The sequence below is a fragment of the Oreochromis aureus genome, linkage group 7 (assembly GCF_013358895.1).
Source record: "Oreochromis aureus strain Israel breed Guangdong linkage group 7, ZZ_aureus, whole genome shotgun sequence".
In the NCBI taxonomy this organism is placed as follows: Eukaryota; Metazoa; Chordata; class Actinopteri; order Cichliformes; family Cichlidae; genus Oreochromis; species Oreochromis aureus.
The window spans coordinates 32,491,073-32,510,142 of NC_052948.1; the positions used below are offsets into that span (position 1 = coordinate 32,491,073).

Below are 19,070 nucleotides of genomic sequence, written 5' to 3' on the forward strand. Positions count from 1 at the left end.
CTGGAAACAAGAGAAACGTTAATTTAAACACAAAGAGTGAAACACACAATGTGTGACACACCTGATCACCTGACAATGCAGCTGATCCAACCTGATCCCTCTCTGTTACGCCCCTCTGCATTTAATTATGTTATGCATATGAGTTATTCATCTCTGGCTCTCGTCTTCCGCTCATCCTCAACCAATCTGAGCCTGGTTTTGCCAGAGGTTTCTTTCTGTTAAAACTGAGTTTTTCCTTACAGCTTGCTCATAGGGGGTTTCTCTGTATTATTGTACCATCTTTAACTTAAAATATTAAGCACCTTGAGGTGACGAGTGTTGTGATTTTGAGCTAAATAGATAAAATGTAATTGAATTTGATTGAATAGTCTCTCCATGCTCTGTCAAATTCTTTGTTTTCCTTAATGACTTTTTTTCTTGGATTCCATGGATTGGAGTCCATAGCTGGAATCTGCTGGACTCAGGATAAGAAATATATGTATTTATATGTGGTTTGGGAAATTTTGAGAATAAATCATCAGATTGTAGGTATTAAAGAAAGTAAAAAATCACTTACAGCCCACTGAAAATTATGATAAAAACAAAACAATAAGTAGTAAACAAAGGGAACCACTGAAGTCGGGCAAAAGAGCTGCAGGTTCGCGACCACTGAAATGCAAGGAAGCTCTTGGAGAAAGTAGGGAGGAAGAACCCCCTTTCAACAGGAAGACAAAGAAAAGAGGAGCATTAAAACTTTTAAAAACTTTACTTTTGGGCACAGTCAGAAAAGATTTTCTTTTTCAGATGTGCCTGCTGATTCTGTCCATGCTGTTATCACCTGAACATTTCACATGTTCATGCTCTGCCTTTTATACTGAATGAGCTGCTGTGTATTTTATGCTGCACTTTTAGGTGCAAAAGTGGCCAAAGGCTTACCATGCTGATCATAAACAGCTTGCTCTGCTCTGCTTTGCTCTGTCAGACCATGTGTTTTGATGGGGTTTTTTTAAAAGCGTCTACAAACATTTGCCTTACTACCTCCTAGTAATCAAACTAATTACATAAGGGATTAAAATGCTATAGAAGTGTTTTTTTTAAACAGCATCAGGCCTTATTAAAGAGCTCAAAAAAAACGACTTCCTTGAATCAGAATCTTGTGTTTGAATGGCCCACATTCCTTTTAAATACTACCAGTTTCTCCAGTTTGCGTGACGTTTCCTTCTTCCTTGAAAAAAAAAACATTTTACAAGAAGAGGAAGTTAAATTAATCAGAAACACAAAGGAAGAAACAAAAGTTGCCAGATGGGGAAGTTCTCACAGACACAACCTGTCGCCGTTTGGGTTCTTTTCACTTCAAAGTCTTTAAAAGCAAGTGTTGGATTATCTCAGCTTCTAGCAGTCATAAGTGGAACTGCAGCGCTGCAATTTCCTTCTGTTTTGTGAGGAGCAGCCAATCAAAAGAAATTTGGTGCAAAAACATCAGTCCCACGGTTCACATAACATAAACAGGGCCACAGACACGCCCTCCAACATGAACTCAAACGCTTTGCAACTTAGCATCACTGTGATCTTTAGACTGATCCGCCCAAAGAACAAGCTGATCTGATGAAATGTCAGGATTTTGTCAAAGCATCCAACCTGGAAGGAGCAAAAACTACATCTTAAAGTGGTGCTGCTTTGTTGGAACTTTGTAGGGGGCGCCATTGAGCTGATATTACAAAACAGTTCATATAAAATATCTTTCTTTAAAATGTCCTGTAGTGTTTGTTAGGTTAAATAATTAAGGTTTTGTCAAGGTTAAAAGGAGAAAAATAAAAGGACACAAGCCAGAAGAAAGCAGTTACGTCTGAATCACATTTTTATTTAAGTTGAGTTTATCGAGTAAGAGTTTGTTTATTTCAGATGAAGAGGCAGAACAGAAACACAATAAGACCCCTTAGGCCGACTTGTACAGTATGTCACACTTCTAAACCACCAATGACGAACAGTTTTATTTGAGAAAATGTTCCCGGGACCACGTGCAGAAGAAGCAATGCTGAGGCTGTGAATTTCTCCTGAGTCCAGACTTCAGGAGGACGGACACACTGATGAGTCTCAGAAATAAAGTGGATTTGTTTTATTCTTCTATTAATATTTTTCAGCCTTCTGTTCAGGAGCACCTGAAATATCTTAAGGCTGACTTATTTTAGTAAATGTCGTGGCTGCAGGTTCAATGTTTAAAGGCAAATTTCCTGAAGAAAAACAAAGAATTTAAGGTGGACTGAGCTAATATTTTGCAACATTCAGAAGCAGATACAGGAAACAACTGTTTATTTCTGGTTTAATAATCAGACACTGAACATGATCAGAAGCACTTCTGAAGTCACAGGAGAAGCTGTGAAGGTTCGAGGCAAAGCACAGCCGGCGGGACGTCCGACTTTGTTTCTGAGAAGTCGCATGATGAAGCTTTAAACTCTTCAGATTTCAGAAATAAAAGCTACACAGACAAACTATGGATTCTGTTTCATTTAATGTGCGCTGCCACATGCGAGTATACTGACTGCATATGTGTGTGTGTGTGTTTTGGCATGTGCACGCTCAGGGTCGGCAGCGCTGGATGAATCGCGGGTACAGGCAGACGTCTCTGATGTGATGTCTGTTAAGCAGCCAGGTGAGGAAACGCTCCAGACCCAGACCGTAACCGCCGTGAGGACACGTGCCGTACTTCCTCTGAAACACACACAGAGGCAGAGAAGCCTGTTCAAACACACAGCTACCAACAACTACACACATGCAGTGATGCAATAAAGCCTTAAAATCTTGACTTCCTGTTTGGTGTTCCTTGGAGACAAAAAGTTTGGAAGCCACTGCATCAGCCGTAAGAGAACAACTGTTATCTAATGATAAAGCTGAACAAGGATTTGGTCACCAAGTCCTGAACTGTCTTTCTTCTGGCTAACGTCGACTAGCGCATGTTTGATAACCTTATTCAAGCTAACATTACAAACTAACTGCCACATGAGTCGTTTAACTGCACAAAGTAAAGGTGTAGTGAGGTGCACAAAACATGCATCAGACATCTGAGGTCAAATCAGCGTTCAGTTACCTGGTCGGTGTACCAGTAGTATGGAGTCGGGTCGATTCCTTCCCTCTTGTATCCCTCCAGCAGCTCTTCAGCGTCCCAGATACGCATCGACCCTCCCACGATCTCACCAACGTTTGGCATCAACACGTCGACCTGCAGCACAGACAAACATACGATACTCGAGGGATCCAGATAACTCACGTCAGCAAAAAGTGTACGTGTTTTTTTTTTTTTTTTGTAAATCAGAGACAGACCTTTACTGTGTTTAATGAATATATCTGATCATATCTTAATAAGGCTGCTGGGTGTTTCCTGACATGCCGCAGTAACATAACTGCAGTTCTGCTGTCCTGACTTTATCTTTAAAATAAAACATTGTTTTTAGTCACAGATGACCTGCTTCAGTGAACTTCTACACCTCGTCTCTCACACCACAGGTCACTCACACTCTCCTCCCGAGCCTTTAACTCACTCATCACCGACTTACTTATACTCTAAGTCTTTACCTTTTTACCTACTTAATGCTCAGGTTGAAGTGAAGAGCTCATGCTCCTCTTCACACAGAAATTGTACTTTTAGTGAAGGACATGACCTCCCCCCTCTCTAACCAGGCTGTGGGGCTTAAACTTCAGCCACACCGCAGCTGGATCTGTGAGGTTCGTACCGACTCGGTGAGGCGTTTGTCCTCGGTGCAGCGCTGCATGTAGAAAGATTTGATCTCGGCGGGGAAACGACAGAGCAGGATGGTCTCGTTGATGGTGTCAGTCATCAGCCTCTCTGGAGCCTCGGGGATGTCCTGACAGAGGGAGAAATATCGACACAACAGGCAAGTCAAAACAGAGAATCAAAGAAAGACTTCATTAATATTTAAAATAAAAAACTCTTCAGGTAGGAGAAAACTGTATTTATACCCTGTAAATGATTGCAGAACATCTGAAAAGACCAAAGTTTGATTTGAGATTTTGACAAGTTGTACAACAGTGCCCTCTACAGGCGTCTCTGAAAACCGCAGCTCTCTGCTACTGACTGGATCTTTGACGATCACTTTCATGTTTGTTTGTCACAAGTGTAGGCCGGCTTAGACGTTCAGAGGAGGAGCTGGTGTGAATAATACTTTAAGGAATGAAGATGTGGGTGATTTTTGGCAAAAACATTTTAATCGAGGGGACTGTTTTAAAACTTAATTAAACACTGATGAATGTTTAATGGATTGCATGCACTCATGAATTTGAATTGTTTGGAATATCTTTGATACATTTTTTTGATATCAGACATTTTGGGGACTTTATAAGATGAGCTGAGCTGCTGAATGATGCGCTGTGTTCAGCTGTCACCTCTCCGAACTCGTAGTAGGTGCCGTCGTCCTTCTTGACATCATGCTCTCTGAGCCACTCGATGGCTTCGCTGTAGTTCATCCTCTTGAACGGCCTCTTCGGGGGTTTGAAGTTCTGAAAAAGCCATCGTCAACAAATTATCAACTTTATTACCGCACATGAAGGTTATGAGCTCAAATGCTCTAGAATAGTTAGAAAAATGACGCAGGAGCACAAAGCTGTCGCTCGTCACGTACGGGGTTGATGTCGTAGAGCAGCTCTGCGGCGGGAGATTTGAGCACTCTGTCCACCACGTCACACACCAGGTCCTCAAGTCTGTTCAGCAGGTCCTCGAATGTAATGAAGGGACACTCCGCCTCGATGTGAGTGTATCTGAGCACGGAGGACAACGATTAAACACACTGTAAGTAAATGATAGATCTTTGCAGAAAGGCTTTTAAGCTGTAACATCATCCTTAACGTGGCGACTCACTCGGAAAGATGTCTGCGGGTGCGAGACTGCTCGGCCCGATACGACTGGGCGATACAGAAGGTGTCGCCCAGGGCAGGTATGCAGGTCTCCAGGTAGAGCTGAGAGGACTGCGTCAGGTACGCCTGCTCGCCAAAGTAGTTGAGGTTAAAGAGCGTGGAGCCGCCCTCCACCTGAGTCTGCACCAGAGTCGGAGGAGTGATCTACACCGGAAAAATAAATTAACAACAATTATTGTAGAGCAAAGCGATCCTCAGTCTCATACAGAGCTGTCTGCTCCTTTTCACAGTCAACCCTCAAACTTACTACTGCTGCATATTCCTCAGAATAAAGGAGGAACGGGCCAATCACAAAGCAAGATAAGATAAGACAACCATAACGGTTTGTAGTTATTACAGACTTTATTTCTGAGCGAGTAGCTGTCCAGTTAGACTTCTCTGTACTATTAAACTGCACTTTTATGACTAAAATATCTGTAATCAAATAAACAAACTGAAGAAGTGATTTGAATGCATTTGGATTTGATAAGAAGATGTAGTACCAGGCTCTTATCTGATAGGGGCTAAATCCTTCAATAGGTCCCAGATAAGACAATCAGCTAAAAACTACAAACTTAGGCCACAGACAGATATTTGCAGGTGGAATATGTGACCAGCTAAACTCAAGCAGCTGATTTAAGAAGACTGGAAAAAAGCTATTTAGTTTGCATCTGGCCGGCAGCATCGACTTGACCTGACTAAGGAGCTTTTTCACTTCAGTTCAGGTGGATCTGATTCCTAATCTGCAATACTGCTATCAACCTGTGACAGGGGCACAGAGTGTCACTGACTAAAAGTGAGGTCATCAGGTTTGGGGGTTTCTTTCCTTATTAAAGGTGAAGAAACAAAAACCAAAACAAAACAAACCAAACCAAACAAACAAACAAAAAAACCCAACCGCACCACATTTTGCCATCCACATTAAATCTGTGCTTCACCTCGTAGTATCCACGGCTGAAGAAGTGGTCCCTGAAGCACTGTGTGACCGTGGATCGGACTCGGAGGATCTTGGAGACGTTCTCTCCTCTGATCAGCATGTGTCGGTTGTTCAGCTGGACGTCCACGTCCGACTCCTCGTTCAGTAGGTTGTCAGCCCCGCCCGCCGGAGCTAAGCCAACCAGCTCCCAGTAGTCGCCGTGCAGCTCGTGGCCTCCGGGCGCCTGAGAAAAGAAGACGAGGAGAACTCACTGAACATCTCCGTCCTGCATCTGCAGAGCATCTGTGACAGCTGAGGAGGCTCATCAGTGGAAACAGACGGTTTACTAGATTGTTCAGGTTGTTCCTCAGTCATGGTTCAGACTTTAGCAGAAGACAAAGTTTTCTGTTCTGTTCAACTATTAGTTTAACACAACATATTTACTGTACACTGATAAAAATAATAGAAACTCAAAACTCATTACTGAAATACACTTTCAGTCATGCTGTGATTTCTTGTCAGGATGATTCCAGGAAGAACTGTGGGGCATGTAAACATGTTGCTCTGGGTGACCTAGTTTCCTGTGAGCATGCACAGGCAGAGCAGGTTTCCTGCAGCAGGTGAGTTTACCTGCTTTCCCTCAGGAACTGCAGTGACGATCCCATAAATAGCCACCGTGCTCTCTGTGGACAGAACCAAGCCGTTGTAGCACTGGCACTAAAGACAAGAACAACAGATAATCACAGTCAGGAAAAACTTCAGAATTTAAACAGCTTCTTTTTAACTTCACCAACTTCAAATGAAAAACTCCCACTGATTATGTTAAATCTTTCATTCTCTGCTTAGGCCTGGTGATAGAGAATAAAAAGAAATGTCTTGAACTACAATTACGGCCAAATGTTTTAGGAGCGGCAGTTAAACATTTATCAAAAAAAAAAAAAAACAAAGTTAACTTTTTATTCCCATGGAGCTCTTTGCAGTTTGTGAATATGTTTCTGATCACTCTGCACAACAATACAGAAACACTGTGAATAAAGACAGAAGCAGCAAAGATTGTGAAAAACCACACCGGTGCCAAACGTTTGGCCGTGACGCGACATGAACATTTAATTTTTAACCATAACATGTAACTCACAGTGTAGAAAGGTTAAAAATGGGGGTTTATGAAGCTTTACCAGCTGATCGGAGAGGACACACTGGAGGAAACCGGTGCCATCTCTCAGCACAAGGAACATCAGGTTCTTCCCTGGAGGAGATAAAAAAACAACAACATAATAATACACATATGTTGACTCAAAGTAACATTTTAATAATTTCTATCCTCTTAAAAAACTTCAGTTGGCTGAATCTTAAAAACTGAATCTTACTTATTACTTACTCATTTCTCTCTTTTCACAGTCAGTAAAGAATCTTAAACTTACAAATTAATATTTCCATTTCAAGTTTGTAATTTTGACATTATTCTTAAATGCAAAATAATTCAGAAACATCCTCGTTTAACCCTTTAATGCAGCTGTCCATATTATAAATGAATAACAAGCAACAAATCAGTTTTGAATTCTCTGACTTTGGAATCTTAAATTGAAATGAGAATGAGTAAACACTGAATGGAGTGACTGTTTGATTATTATATTGATGTGTTCCTCACCCTGCCTCCTGAGGCGGTGAACCCATCCAAACACTTTGACCCTCTGGCCTCTCTTTTCTTGGAGACGATGGATTTTAACCTGAAATAAAGACAACAATCATCGATCATCACCAGGAAGAAGAAGAATCAGTGAAATGATTCAGACGTTCGAGTCATATTTATATTTTTATTGATTGTTCAGCTAGTTTGGGGTTTAATACAAACCACTGTGTTTCAGCTGTTCAGTTCAGACAGCAGCAAACCAGCCAAAGCTTATCGCTCCACACAAACCATTCCGACTGGTTCAGGAATGTCGTCTGTGAACTGTTTTCTATCTACACAAAGCCAGTTACTTGCAGCTTAATGTATTTTGCTTGTTTTTAAACTGTATGTGTCTTTTATTCAGAAACGCTGCAGCTGCAAAATATTAAAAATGAATGTAAAGAACCAAAAAGTGAAACTTTAAGGAACAGGTTAAGAGGGCTGTTCTGCTTTTCCTTATTTTCTCTCATATATATTCTTTTACAACAATTAATTCTTATAAAATGGTTCTGAATAAGAAGGTCTATAAATCTGCAAGCAACCAAAAGCTCAGGCTTTATATTTCAAATTAAATGTAAACAGAAAGCAAGCATAATGCAGTCATTCAGTGATTTCAGATAGAAACGAAACAAGCTGTTTACTTTGAACTGTGAATCATGCAAAGTTACTCTGAGTCTAACACTGAAAATATGGAGCTGGAAATGAGGCTGCATTGAGGGCTGCTGTTCTTTGGGCTGTTTGTGCTAACTTCTGTGTTCACGTTCAATCAGACTCAAAACCAAACTTTATAACAGGAGCAGGAGCCAAAATAAAGGTAAAATAAGGAAGACTGACTGCTTCAGCCTCAGGCAGGCTAGGATCGTTCTTAATGACGATCTTCTTGGCTTCCTCCAGGTTCTTCTCTCTCCTCTCGTTGTCCTCGGCCTTTACGACAAACACAATGGAGCCACAATAAAGAGAAAAGCACAAAACGGATGAATCTCTAGAATGTTTTGTGTGACCCACTGACTGCAGGAAACATCTCGAGGTTAGACACAAACCTCCTTCTTTTCTTTGGCATCGTTCTTCATCTGCTCGCGGTTAAAAGCCTTCTTTGCATTCTTCATCTGCGTCTTAGAGATCACCGCCCAGCGCTGAGGGAGACGAGGAGGAAAATAAACTGAATCAGTCTTTAAAAACAGTTAGTAAAAACAGGTGTTGCAGCTGGTACTGGAATAAAACTTGCAAAGTTGGGTTCAAAATGGTAAAGAATGGATTTCTATTCATGTTAAAGTGATCATCTATAAATATAACCAACCTCTCCCTCCTTCTGGGACTCTACAAAGATGGTGGGGAACGGCTCCTTTCCAGCAAACAACAGAGCCTATGAAGATCCAAAGACACAGTGAGGTGCTGACAGACATCCCACAATCCATGCACCCTGAAGCATTTTTACCCACCCACATCTGATGTAAACAAACAAGTTACCTTGAGAGGAGTTTTGAAGGGTTTCTGCTCCGTGCCATCTCCGTCTTGGTCGCTGCCACATTTATCTGACACATACAGCTCACCTGAGAAACACCAGCACAGTCGGCTCAGTATTTTCTCAATATGTGCAATCTCTTAAGTTTAATGGCACTCAGATTTTGCCTGCGTAAAAGGCAGGGCCTACTCGTCACTCAAGACAATTAAAATGCTGTGAGAAAAACACATTTAAAATACTTCCACACATCAGTACTAACAAGGACAAGGAGACGTCACATTTCTCCCACGTTAGCGCCCTCTTATATGAGAATTGAATTTAAACTTCTGCCCCTCAAATATAAAGTCTTGCAAAATCGGGCCCCACCATATCTCAGACCTCAAAGTACCATATTATCCTAGTAGAGAACATTGTTCTCAGACTGCAGGATGTAGAGTTTCCAAAAGCAGAATCAGAGACAAAGCCTTCAGCAACCGGCTCCAACACAAGAGATTTTCCTCGTAGCTAAAGAATGTCAGACAAAGAGACAGACACCCTCTGTACTTTTAAGTTCGGGCTTCAAACTTTACTTGTTAAAGCTTATGGGATCAGGTCATCTTGCACCATCCCTCATTTATTCTGGTTCCTTTTAAAAGTGAGTACTTCCTCATAAGTGACCGTGTGACCCTTGGGGTTCCCTCTTTAATATTGTAATATAAAGCTAATGAGGTGACTGCCGCTATATAAATAAAACTGTATTCATATTTAGTCCTGGTAAAGAATTTGGAGATGCAGTACTTTTCACACTTACTATATACCACTGAGCAATGTGATCCGCAAGATTGCATCATATGTTAATATCTCTGACATGTAAAATAGTCAGCTATCAGGGTAACAACAGGCAATGGTAAAGACTAAGACTGTCACGCTTTTTATCGATACACGAACTTTTCATGTAATATGTAAAAATCTGCTGTATATTTACACCACATATGTGTGAATTCTATCATAGTGACACCCTGAGATGAAACCGAAAGTACCTTCAGTTTTCTGCTTGATTAAAACAGACTGAAATACAGTCACAGGTTATATATTGGTTTGATCGATGAAATGAAAGACAGTGAAATATTCAAAGCCAGGTCTGCCGCAGCCTCCTTTTGCTTCTCGACTGCAAACTGACAGCTGCCATGGCTAAATGTTAGCATATCCTCGCTAATGTTTTCGTTTGTATAATGACTTTCATTGGTTCTGCAGCGGTAAGAAGGGCCGATCGATGTGTGATCATGCCGCATATTAGCTCATATCATCCCAGAGACCTGACAGAATCAGAAATCGGCGTTACACAGCAGGCTAACTGCTAACATCGCTGCAACTGATGCAATATTAAAGACACACATGTCTGTGGGAGCTAGCTAACCAGCTAGCTCACTCTCCTTCCTTACCTACTGAGATCTGTTCCACACCTTTCGTTATCTCTGTCGCCATTTCGGCTGTGTTACTGCAGCAGCAGCCCGCTAAAACTCGCTAGTTTTATATTTAAAGAATACGAAATTTAACCTCCAAAGCCGACGACCGGTATTCACTGCTAACCGGGTACAGGCAACTTTGCATCAGCCCTGCTACAGCCTGCTCTAACACACTAAAGGGAAGGGGGCGGAGACTCAAGCTTGTTTTCATTTCCCAGGCGCTGATTGGCGAGAGTGGAGACGTCTTTTCCATCAAGCAAATCCAATTGGTGGAATGCCGCGTCAGTCAACTCATGTGCCATAACAGTGCGACCAATCAGCAACGGGGACTGAAAATCAAAGAAGACTCTTGTGGTTGATAATATTTTTTCTTATTTTGCTTCTTACTCTGTGAATATTTTAATTGCTTGCTATGATCATTGGGGGCAAAGATGCTTCCGCATTTTATGCTATAATTTTTTTTTAATTATTTAATGCTACCTTGTGCCCGTGGTTCCACATTCATAAATGTAATTTTATGAACAGAAAGACAGATTTTCTTGTTTTTAATGAGGGAAATAAAATAAATATATGTCCATGATTTCTTCCTGTTGCATTTTTCCTTTTCAGTTTCACAAAATGTGCTGTAAAAAGACATATATGTTTTAAATGAGCATGTCATGGCCCTGTGCTGGTTAGTTAGTTAGTTAGTTTGTTTGTTTGTTTTTACTGGGTATTTCACGTCACACTGCTCTCCAGGTAAAGGTGGACTAGTTTTGCGCTAGGCCCCGGCTGCTGGCGGAGTCTCCTGGTGACTGTTGTCAGTGGTTGTGTAGTAATCAGGTACTTATCGTTCTAGCCTCTGGTGGTGTTTTTCTCATAAACTCCTCAGCTATTTTGGTCCTTATTGAACTGATAAAGAAGAGAATTTAAGAATGTACTTAAGACTAAGATGAAAAACATTTTAAAATTCATTTAATAGTCAATTCAGTGGGATGTTTGATTTAATGATAAAAGAAAGTTAAAAGTACAATGTTAAAACAATTTTTAAAGGCTATGATACTGACTGACTGATTATAAACAATATTACATGTTAGGTTATTTTTCTTTTGTCATTTGATGCTTAAAAAAACAATGATTTTAAAACCATGCATCACTTTCCTTTAAACCTCTCACTGTCCTTACAGTAAATACACATTCAAACACAGAAGGAGGAATATATGTTACTCATGATTATATTACCTTCATGTAAAACAAAAAAAAACAATATATGGAGACACCTGCAGACATGCTGTAGAAAAGTCCATTTTTAATTTACTTTGATTCTATAACTTAAGGGTGTTTTTGCATGTATCCTATAGTCCAGTGTGGTATGAAACTGGTTTCACATAAAAACCTACAAATTATACATAAACTTGACAAAAGACTTTTTTTTACACACACAAAAATTTGTTGTGCAATTTTCTTAGTTTGTTCATTACTTTGTTGGTGAAGTTAAGGTGAGCCTGTCTGTTTAGTCCAGGAGAGCAAATAATTGTACTACAACACCGACCTGTCTGAGTCTGCTAAACTTTCTTAGCCTGCTGAGTCATCAAGGATTTTAGCAGAAGCTCTAAGATTATATATGCCAAATCCAGGACAGACTGGCCAACTGAATCTGGTCTGGACTCTGTGGAGGTGAGTCATGGTTTCAGTGGCTTCACAGATGTTATGAAGGACAGAATACCTGCACTGTGATCCAGGTACACTCCAATTCTGGAAGAGTGAGGGTCTGAGACTGGAGTTCTGATGGTGTTGTGTCTGAATTCATAACCACCACAGAAGCACTCCAACGCCCACGACCTGTCATTGTTTCCAAAAACACTCTCTCTTCCTGATCTGCTTATATGTTTGTGAGCTAATGCTATAAAAACATTCCCGTTCCAGTCCACCTCCCAGTAACAACGTCCTGTGAGACTTTCTCTACACAACACCTGAGGTCAGTCAGTGAATCTGTCTGGGTGATCTTGATACCTTTCACCTTAAGTAGAACTATTTTCTACTTTTAAGTAGAAAATAGTTAAGCACACCAGCGCACACCAGTGCATGGACACATTCAATGCGCTGGTGTGCAGTGTTTAGATTGCATGTGTTTTGACATTTATAATTTAAGAATTCATCTCTGGTCGTGGGCTCTGTCTGTGACAGTAAAACATCCCATTCAGTTCCTCTCACAGAGGTTTTGGTCCATTCCTCACTGAGGATGTCCTGTAGTATTTCTCTGGTCTCTGACACAGCTGCTGTCACATCCTTGGTGTACCTCTGAGGATGAATATTGATGCTGACTGAGTCTGTAGCTTCACTGAGATGTGACAGCAAGGCGTAGTTGTGTAGAAACTGGGTGGGGTCCTCTGTGTGAGAGAGCTGCTCCATCTCAGTGTTTCTCCTCCTCAGCTCAGAGATCTCCTGATGCAAGTTTCCCCTTAAGCTCATAAACATGACTCACTTCAGACTTCAGGCGAGCTCTGATCCGCTGCTTGACGTCTGTGAAGATCTCCTCACTGTTTCTCACAGCTTTATCAGCAGACTTATTGAAGGTCTCCACCTCCTGCTCAAGCATCTTCAGGTGTTTCTCACTGTCCTGGACTCTCTTTGGGCTCTCTCTGCTTCTCACTCATTGCTGCACCAGTCAAGACTGTGTCGTTACCTTTATGTTCATCCATTGCAAAAAATTCAGATACATATTCAATCGTACAGCAGAAGAGCTTCATCACTTCATTGTGGTGAGGGTAAAAGATCTGCCAAAGCTTCTGGGAGGGGTTCACCAGCTTGTGTTTCCCAAAAGTGGGGGACTCATAGTGAGGCTCACAGTAAGAGACCAGACACTGCAGACAGGACTTGACAGCTTTTAGTTTTATCTTAGTGCAGAAATCACAGGTCCAGCATAACAGAGATCAGCTTTAGCAGCTTGGAGTCCAGTCTTCTTTGTTTCTTTAACCAAATTTGCTATCACTGTGTTTCTTACCATCGTTAAGGTCTGTCTGCACTGAGGACAGCTGTGGGTTTCCTTCTGATCCTCTTCATCCCAGTAGCTTTTAACATAGTTCATGCAGTAGCTGTGTCCACAGGGAATAGTCACCGGATCCTTCAGGAGATCCAAACAGATCGAACAGCAGAGTTTGTCTCTGTCCAGCTGATTTTCTCGTTTGAGCCATTTCCAGGACAGTAAATGCAACTTAACCCGTTGTCACCTCACTTATATATGCTGTGGTCTCCGTGTCTCTGTGTTGCTCTAGTGTGCCTGCAGCTTTCCTCTCTCTCTCTCAGGACCACACATTTGGACATTTGTGCCCTCAAGAATCTTATATGAGTATGCAAATCTTATAATTGTACACTTGCATGCAATATAATTAGGGAAAAGATATTTTGCTGGAAAGTTTTATTGCTGCAGGATGGTTTTCCCACAACAGGCTCACAGATGTTCCCATAGCCTTAAAGTAACCTTAAAACTCAGACAGGCAATGTGTGTTCAATTTATTTGCATTTGTAGACGGTAAACTTTCCGCTAATGTGCTCACTAGAATTGAAAATCGCTGTAATATTTGAAAAATTATAATTTTTATATCATTTTATTTACCCGCATAATATCCTACAAAACTTTTCATACAGCTTTTGCCTGGACTCTTTCTTCCTTTACATTAACACAAATCAGACCCTTTTAAACTAAGGAAGGTTAACCTCTAGTAAAGCACTTTAAATTAATTTCAGTTTTATTTTCTGGTAAAAGTGTAACAAAGGCATTATTGCACTACCACGCTTCTTAAATAGTGAACAGCTAATCACAGGATTACAAACAGGTGAATACATCAATCCAGGTGTGCAGAGATAAAGGGTGGGAAGCAGAGGAATGACGCTCACTCACATCTGAAACACAAGCTGTGGTTATCTCACACACACCATGGATCATGATACTTTAATCGTTACTCTGCAAAAAAAAAAAACTACTGTATGTGAGGAAGATGATGATATATTACTTGTTCTTGTGTATACACTGTACACCTGCATATCCAAATAAACACGTTGAAGGATTCAGTGGGGGGCAGCATGGCAGTATGGTGGTTAGCACTGTTGCCTCACAGCAAGAAGGTCCTGAGTTCAGTTCCATCATCAGTGCAGGGTCTTTCTGTGAGGCCTTTGCATGTTCTCCCAGTGTTTGCTTGGGTCCTCTCCAGGTGTCCATGCCTTTCTCCCACAGTCCAAAGCGAGGTGGGGTTAGGTTAATTGGTAACTCTAAATTGCCCATTGTTAGCCCTGTGACCGGCGACCTGTCCAGGGTGCACCCTGCCTCCAGCTGGGATAGGCTCCAGCCCCACGACCCAGACAAGGATAAGTGGAAGCGAATGGATGGAAGTATTCAGTGGGTTCAATCCAGTTTTTGGCTGCTCTGTTTTGCCCCTTTTGTCACACAGGTGTAGCAGACAGCAGAGGTAGGCTATATACACAATGTCTGAACACTGCTATACACTAAACATATGTGCACACAGCACTGAATTGGATAAGCAGAGGGACATGGATGGATAAATTGACAGACAAGTTCATGTGTGCAGTATTTAGGATTATTTCATGCAACAGTGCCAACTGCTGTTCAAACTAATGAAGTGGCAGAAGAAAGTAAATTTTATTCCACCATTTCTAATGATTCTCCAGTCATCTTTGTGCTTAATCCTGATCTAACTAGAAGTATAGATTCACTATGGAAATAAGCCCAGTATGTGAATATATCTTATGTTCTGGGGTCTACATCTGGCAAGCTGCTAGATGCAGGTGCAAATAAAAGGAAACTAATATGTATAAAACAGCCATCTTGTGTTCCCTGCTTTATTCCAATAACCTTTAAGACTGTTGTTTCATCTGGTAATCATTCAGGCTTCAGCTGGTGCATCTTTTTGAGGTACACACTTCTTGTGAGACACAGACAGGTGATAAAAACATAAAAAACAACCATCAGAGGATCACCTTCCACTATTTTCACAGGGTTAGAAGTCTTTATTGCAGCCTTTGTCAAAGCCCAAGAAGAGGTTGCAACAAAAACAACATTTATTTGCAAAGATATAATTAAATTAAAACAGCACACGTTTAAAAGCAAGTCAGCAGTGTTATGTATGTATGGATGAGTGGCAGTGTATGTGCAGTAGCTGAACAGTAGTCTGGGAGCCCAAGTAAGGACTGCAGGAAAGAGGGAGCTCATAAGAACACCAAGCTCGTGCAGCTAATTAGCATCCAATTAGCTCCTGCGAGACAAAATATAACACAGGACAAAACAAGATCGACATATAGTGCCCATATGGCCTTGGGAGTCTCCAATCCTTTTACTTATCTCTGCTTTCCTCATATTCCACAAAATGCCTGCAGAGCTTTTACATTTGTAGTGAGTCACAGATTAGGCTCTGAAAAGACATTTTAACTTACGAAAAAAAAAAAAAAAAGGACACTGAAGTTGGATGCACTGGCCCCCAGAACATCTGATGTGGTGTGCACGTTTAAACATGGGATGCAGGTTTAATATGACAATGCTGATTTACCAGATTTACAGACATATTAATGGATGGATGACTAATGAATATTTTTTTTAGATATATTCAAATAAGAACAAAAAAATATAATTAAGGGCCAAACCAAATCACAGTGCAATCATGTTAGTGAAAGGATTCAATAAATTAGCACAGTATCAACTTACATCACTATGCATCTACCATCTTAGCATTTCCATTTCTTTAAATTTAACAATAAAGGGGTCTGGTGTAAAAACCATGCATTGAGGTGAGGAAATGCCTGTTCACATTGCATGGTAATCAGTTAGTCTTTGATTTTTGTCAGGTTAAGGAGGTTAAAGGCCTACCAGGCCAAAGTGGTGGCTCTCGCTGTGTGTGACCAACAAAGTGACAGGATTGTGTATACTGGTGTATTAAAGTTGGGAAAGGGTTTACAAGTTTAGATCTTCAGTGTCTTCTTGTAAGTCTTTATGGATTTCAACAGTTGTATAACGAGAGTATAAACCAAATCCAGGACAGAGTGGTCGACTGAATCTGGTCTTGACTCTGTGGAGGAGAGTCATGTTTTGAGATGTTTCAGAGACGCTGTAGAAGGACAGAATACCTGCATCATAATCCAGGTAAATTCCAATTCTGGATGACCAAGGACCCGAGACTGGAGTTCTGATGTTGTTATGTCTGAATTCATAACCACCACAGAAACACTGTAACACCCATGACTTGTCATCATTTCCAAAAGCACTCTCTCTTCCTGATCTGCTTATATCTTTGCGAGCTACTGCTATAAAAATTTCCTCCCCTCCATTCCACTGCACCTCCCAGTAACAACGTCCTGTCAGACTTTCTCTACACAACACTTGAAACCAGTCAGTGAATCTGTCTGGGTGAGCCGAAAACAGATAGGTCTGATTAAGAGGGTAAAATTCTGCTATTACACCCTCAATACTGATGTAGTTGTGTGCAGTTTTTCTGTCAAAAGTGATTTGACATTTATATTTTAAGAATTCATCTCTGGTCGTGGGCTCTGTCTGTGACAGTAAAACATCCCCTTCAGTTCCTCTCAGAGAGGCTACAGTCCATCCTTCACTGTGAATGCCCTGAAGTTTCCCTGTGACTGCTGTCTCACTCTCAGGATGAATATTGATGCTCGCTGAGTCTGGAGCTTCACTCAGACGTGACAGCAAGGTGTAGTTGTGTAGAAACTGGGTGGGGTCCCCTGTGTGAGAGAGCTGCTCCAGCTCAGCTTTTCTCCTCCTCAGCTCAGAGATCTCCTGCTGCAGGACCTTCAAGCTTTTCTCTTTCTCTTTAATTTTCCTCTCGATGTTCTGCTGTCTCTCTTTGAGCTCTCTCTGCTTCTCGCTCATCTCTGCTGCAGTTGAAACTGTGTCGTGGCCTTTATGTTCATCCATGGAGCACAGATAACAGATACACTGCTGATCAGTGTGGCAGAAGATCTTCATCACCTCATTGTGGCGAGAGCAGATGATCTCCTGGAGCTTCTGGGAGGGGTCCACCAGCTTGTGTTTCTTTAATGCTGCTACTTCATAATGAGGCTGGAGGTGCTGCTCACAGTAAGAGACCAGACACTGCAGACAGGACTTGACAGCTTTCAGCTTTGTCTCAGTGCAGACATCACAGCTCACATCTTCATGTTCAGCATGACAGAGATCAGCTTTAGCAGCTTGGAGTCCAGTCTTCTTTGTTTCCTCCACTAAATCTGCTATCACGGTGTTTCTCACCAGCGCAGGCCTCGGTGTGAAGGTCTGTCTGCACTGAGGACAGCTGTGGGTTTCCTTCTGATCCTCTTCATCCCAGTAGCTTTTAATACAGTTCATACAGTAGCTGTGTCCACAGGGGATAGTCACCGGATCCTTCAGGAGATCCAAACAGATCGAGCAGCAGAGTTTGTCTCGGTTCACCTGATTTTCTCGCTGCGCCATTTCCGGGATGATAATGTCAATAAATCGCCTTAACTCACTAAAACAGTCCACCTAATTTCGACGTCGGTAAAGAGAACTTTTTTGGCCTCACATGTACTAAACAGTTCAAAGTCTTCCAGCTGAATAAAAACACGGAAATATTCTTCTTTTTCCTTTTAAATTTGTATTGGCGGTTTGCAAACAACTGAATGGTGTATTAGCGCCACCAACTGGTATGGAGTGTGAACTGGAATATCGCTCAAAAACAACAAAACAAAAAGCCTTCAAATCCTTCCAAACAATTTTCCGTCTTTTAAAAACTGAAAACCTGATAACTGATAACTTTTACTTCCATATTCCTTTTGCAATAAATCGATAAGACTCAGTTTCATTTTTATATTATTGAGGTTTTGGATCAATTGTCTTCTCTCCACCTGATACTTCTGACAGTGCAATATAACATGTTCTATAGTTTCCTCTTCTCCACAGTAGTCACATTTCACTCTGTTATGTTTCCCTATCATGAATAGTGTAGTGTTCAAACCAGTATGTCCAAATCTCATTCTTGTTATGACCACCTCCTCTCTCCTACTCCTTTCTGTGGTTCTCATTTCTCCTACACTCCTTTGAATTTTATACAACCACTGTCCCCTCCTTTCTTCCTCCCACTGTTTTTCTTCCTCCCACTGTTTTTGCCATCTTTTCTTCATTTATTTCCTTATGATACTCTTTATCTCTGCCTGACCAAAACTAATAGCCAGGTCAACTACCCCCAACATAGCAGACAGGTCTGGCCCGGATCTGGTGTCAAGCCGGCACTGCTGGCTGACTTCTGGCATGGTAACTGCTATGTCATCCAGATATGGGCATAGATGGCACTGTTTACGTGATGGCATGCCACATCTGGCCCAATTGTGGTTTGGTTTATGTGGCCCAGGCTCACAGAAAACAGGTCTGGCCGGATCCGGCATCAAGCTGGCACTTCTGACTGACTGGTGTCATGGCGGGGTGTATGTCAACCAGATGTGGGCCAGGTCTGGCAGTGATGGCACTATTTATGTTCCTATGTTCCTATTTTAGTCCATTCACTGTCTGAACACAGTTTTGTCATGTTAATTTTGCACCATTATGTTCCGGCACATGTTGTTATTACATGGCTTCATTAAGGTACACATTAGGCTGACATCTGGGGCCAGAGCTGAAACTGTTCTGGGCCAGCACAGGACCACCAGTGTGTCTGCAACTGGCCTTGTGCTGGCCCACGT

General features: G+C 41.5%; 2 protein-coding genes across 2 annotated transcripts; both read right to left on the reverse strand.

The window, feature by feature from the left end:
* Positions 1 to 1,812: 1,812 nt before the first annotated feature.
* On the reverse strand, positions 1,813 to 10,545 carry nars1 (asparaginyl-tRNA synthetase 1). Its single transcript, XM_039615552.1, has 15 exons — positions 10,353 to 10,545; positions 8,937 to 9,019; positions 8,767 to 8,832; positions 8,510 to 8,602; positions 8,304 to 8,393; positions 7,449 to 7,527; positions 6,976 to 7,046; positions 6,431 to 6,517; positions 5,823 to 6,044; positions 4,850 to 5,049; positions 4,614 to 4,749; positions 4,378 to 4,491; positions 3,708 to 3,839; positions 3,065 to 3,196; positions 1,813 to 2,688 (listed from the first exon to the last, which is right to left on the reverse strand). Exons 1-15 carry the CDS (start codon positions 10,393 to 10,395, stop codon positions 2,557 to 2,559), a joined length of 1,680 nt encoding a protein of 559 aa, XP_039471486.1. The 5' UTR covers positions 10,396 to 10,545; the 3' UTR covers positions 1,813 to 2,556.
* Positions 10,546 to 15,357: 4,812 nt separating this feature from the next.
* Positions 15,358 to 18,618, reverse strand: LOC116325921 (tripartite motif-containing protein 16-like). Its single transcript, XM_031746982.2, has one exon. It carries the CDS (start codon positions 17,824 to 17,826, stop codon positions 16,318 to 16,320), a length of 1,509 nt encoding a protein of 502 aa, XP_031602842.2. The 5' UTR covers positions 17,827 to 18,618; the 3' UTR covers positions 15,358 to 16,317.
* Between the last annotated feature and the right edge of the window lie 452 nt (positions 18,619 to 19,070).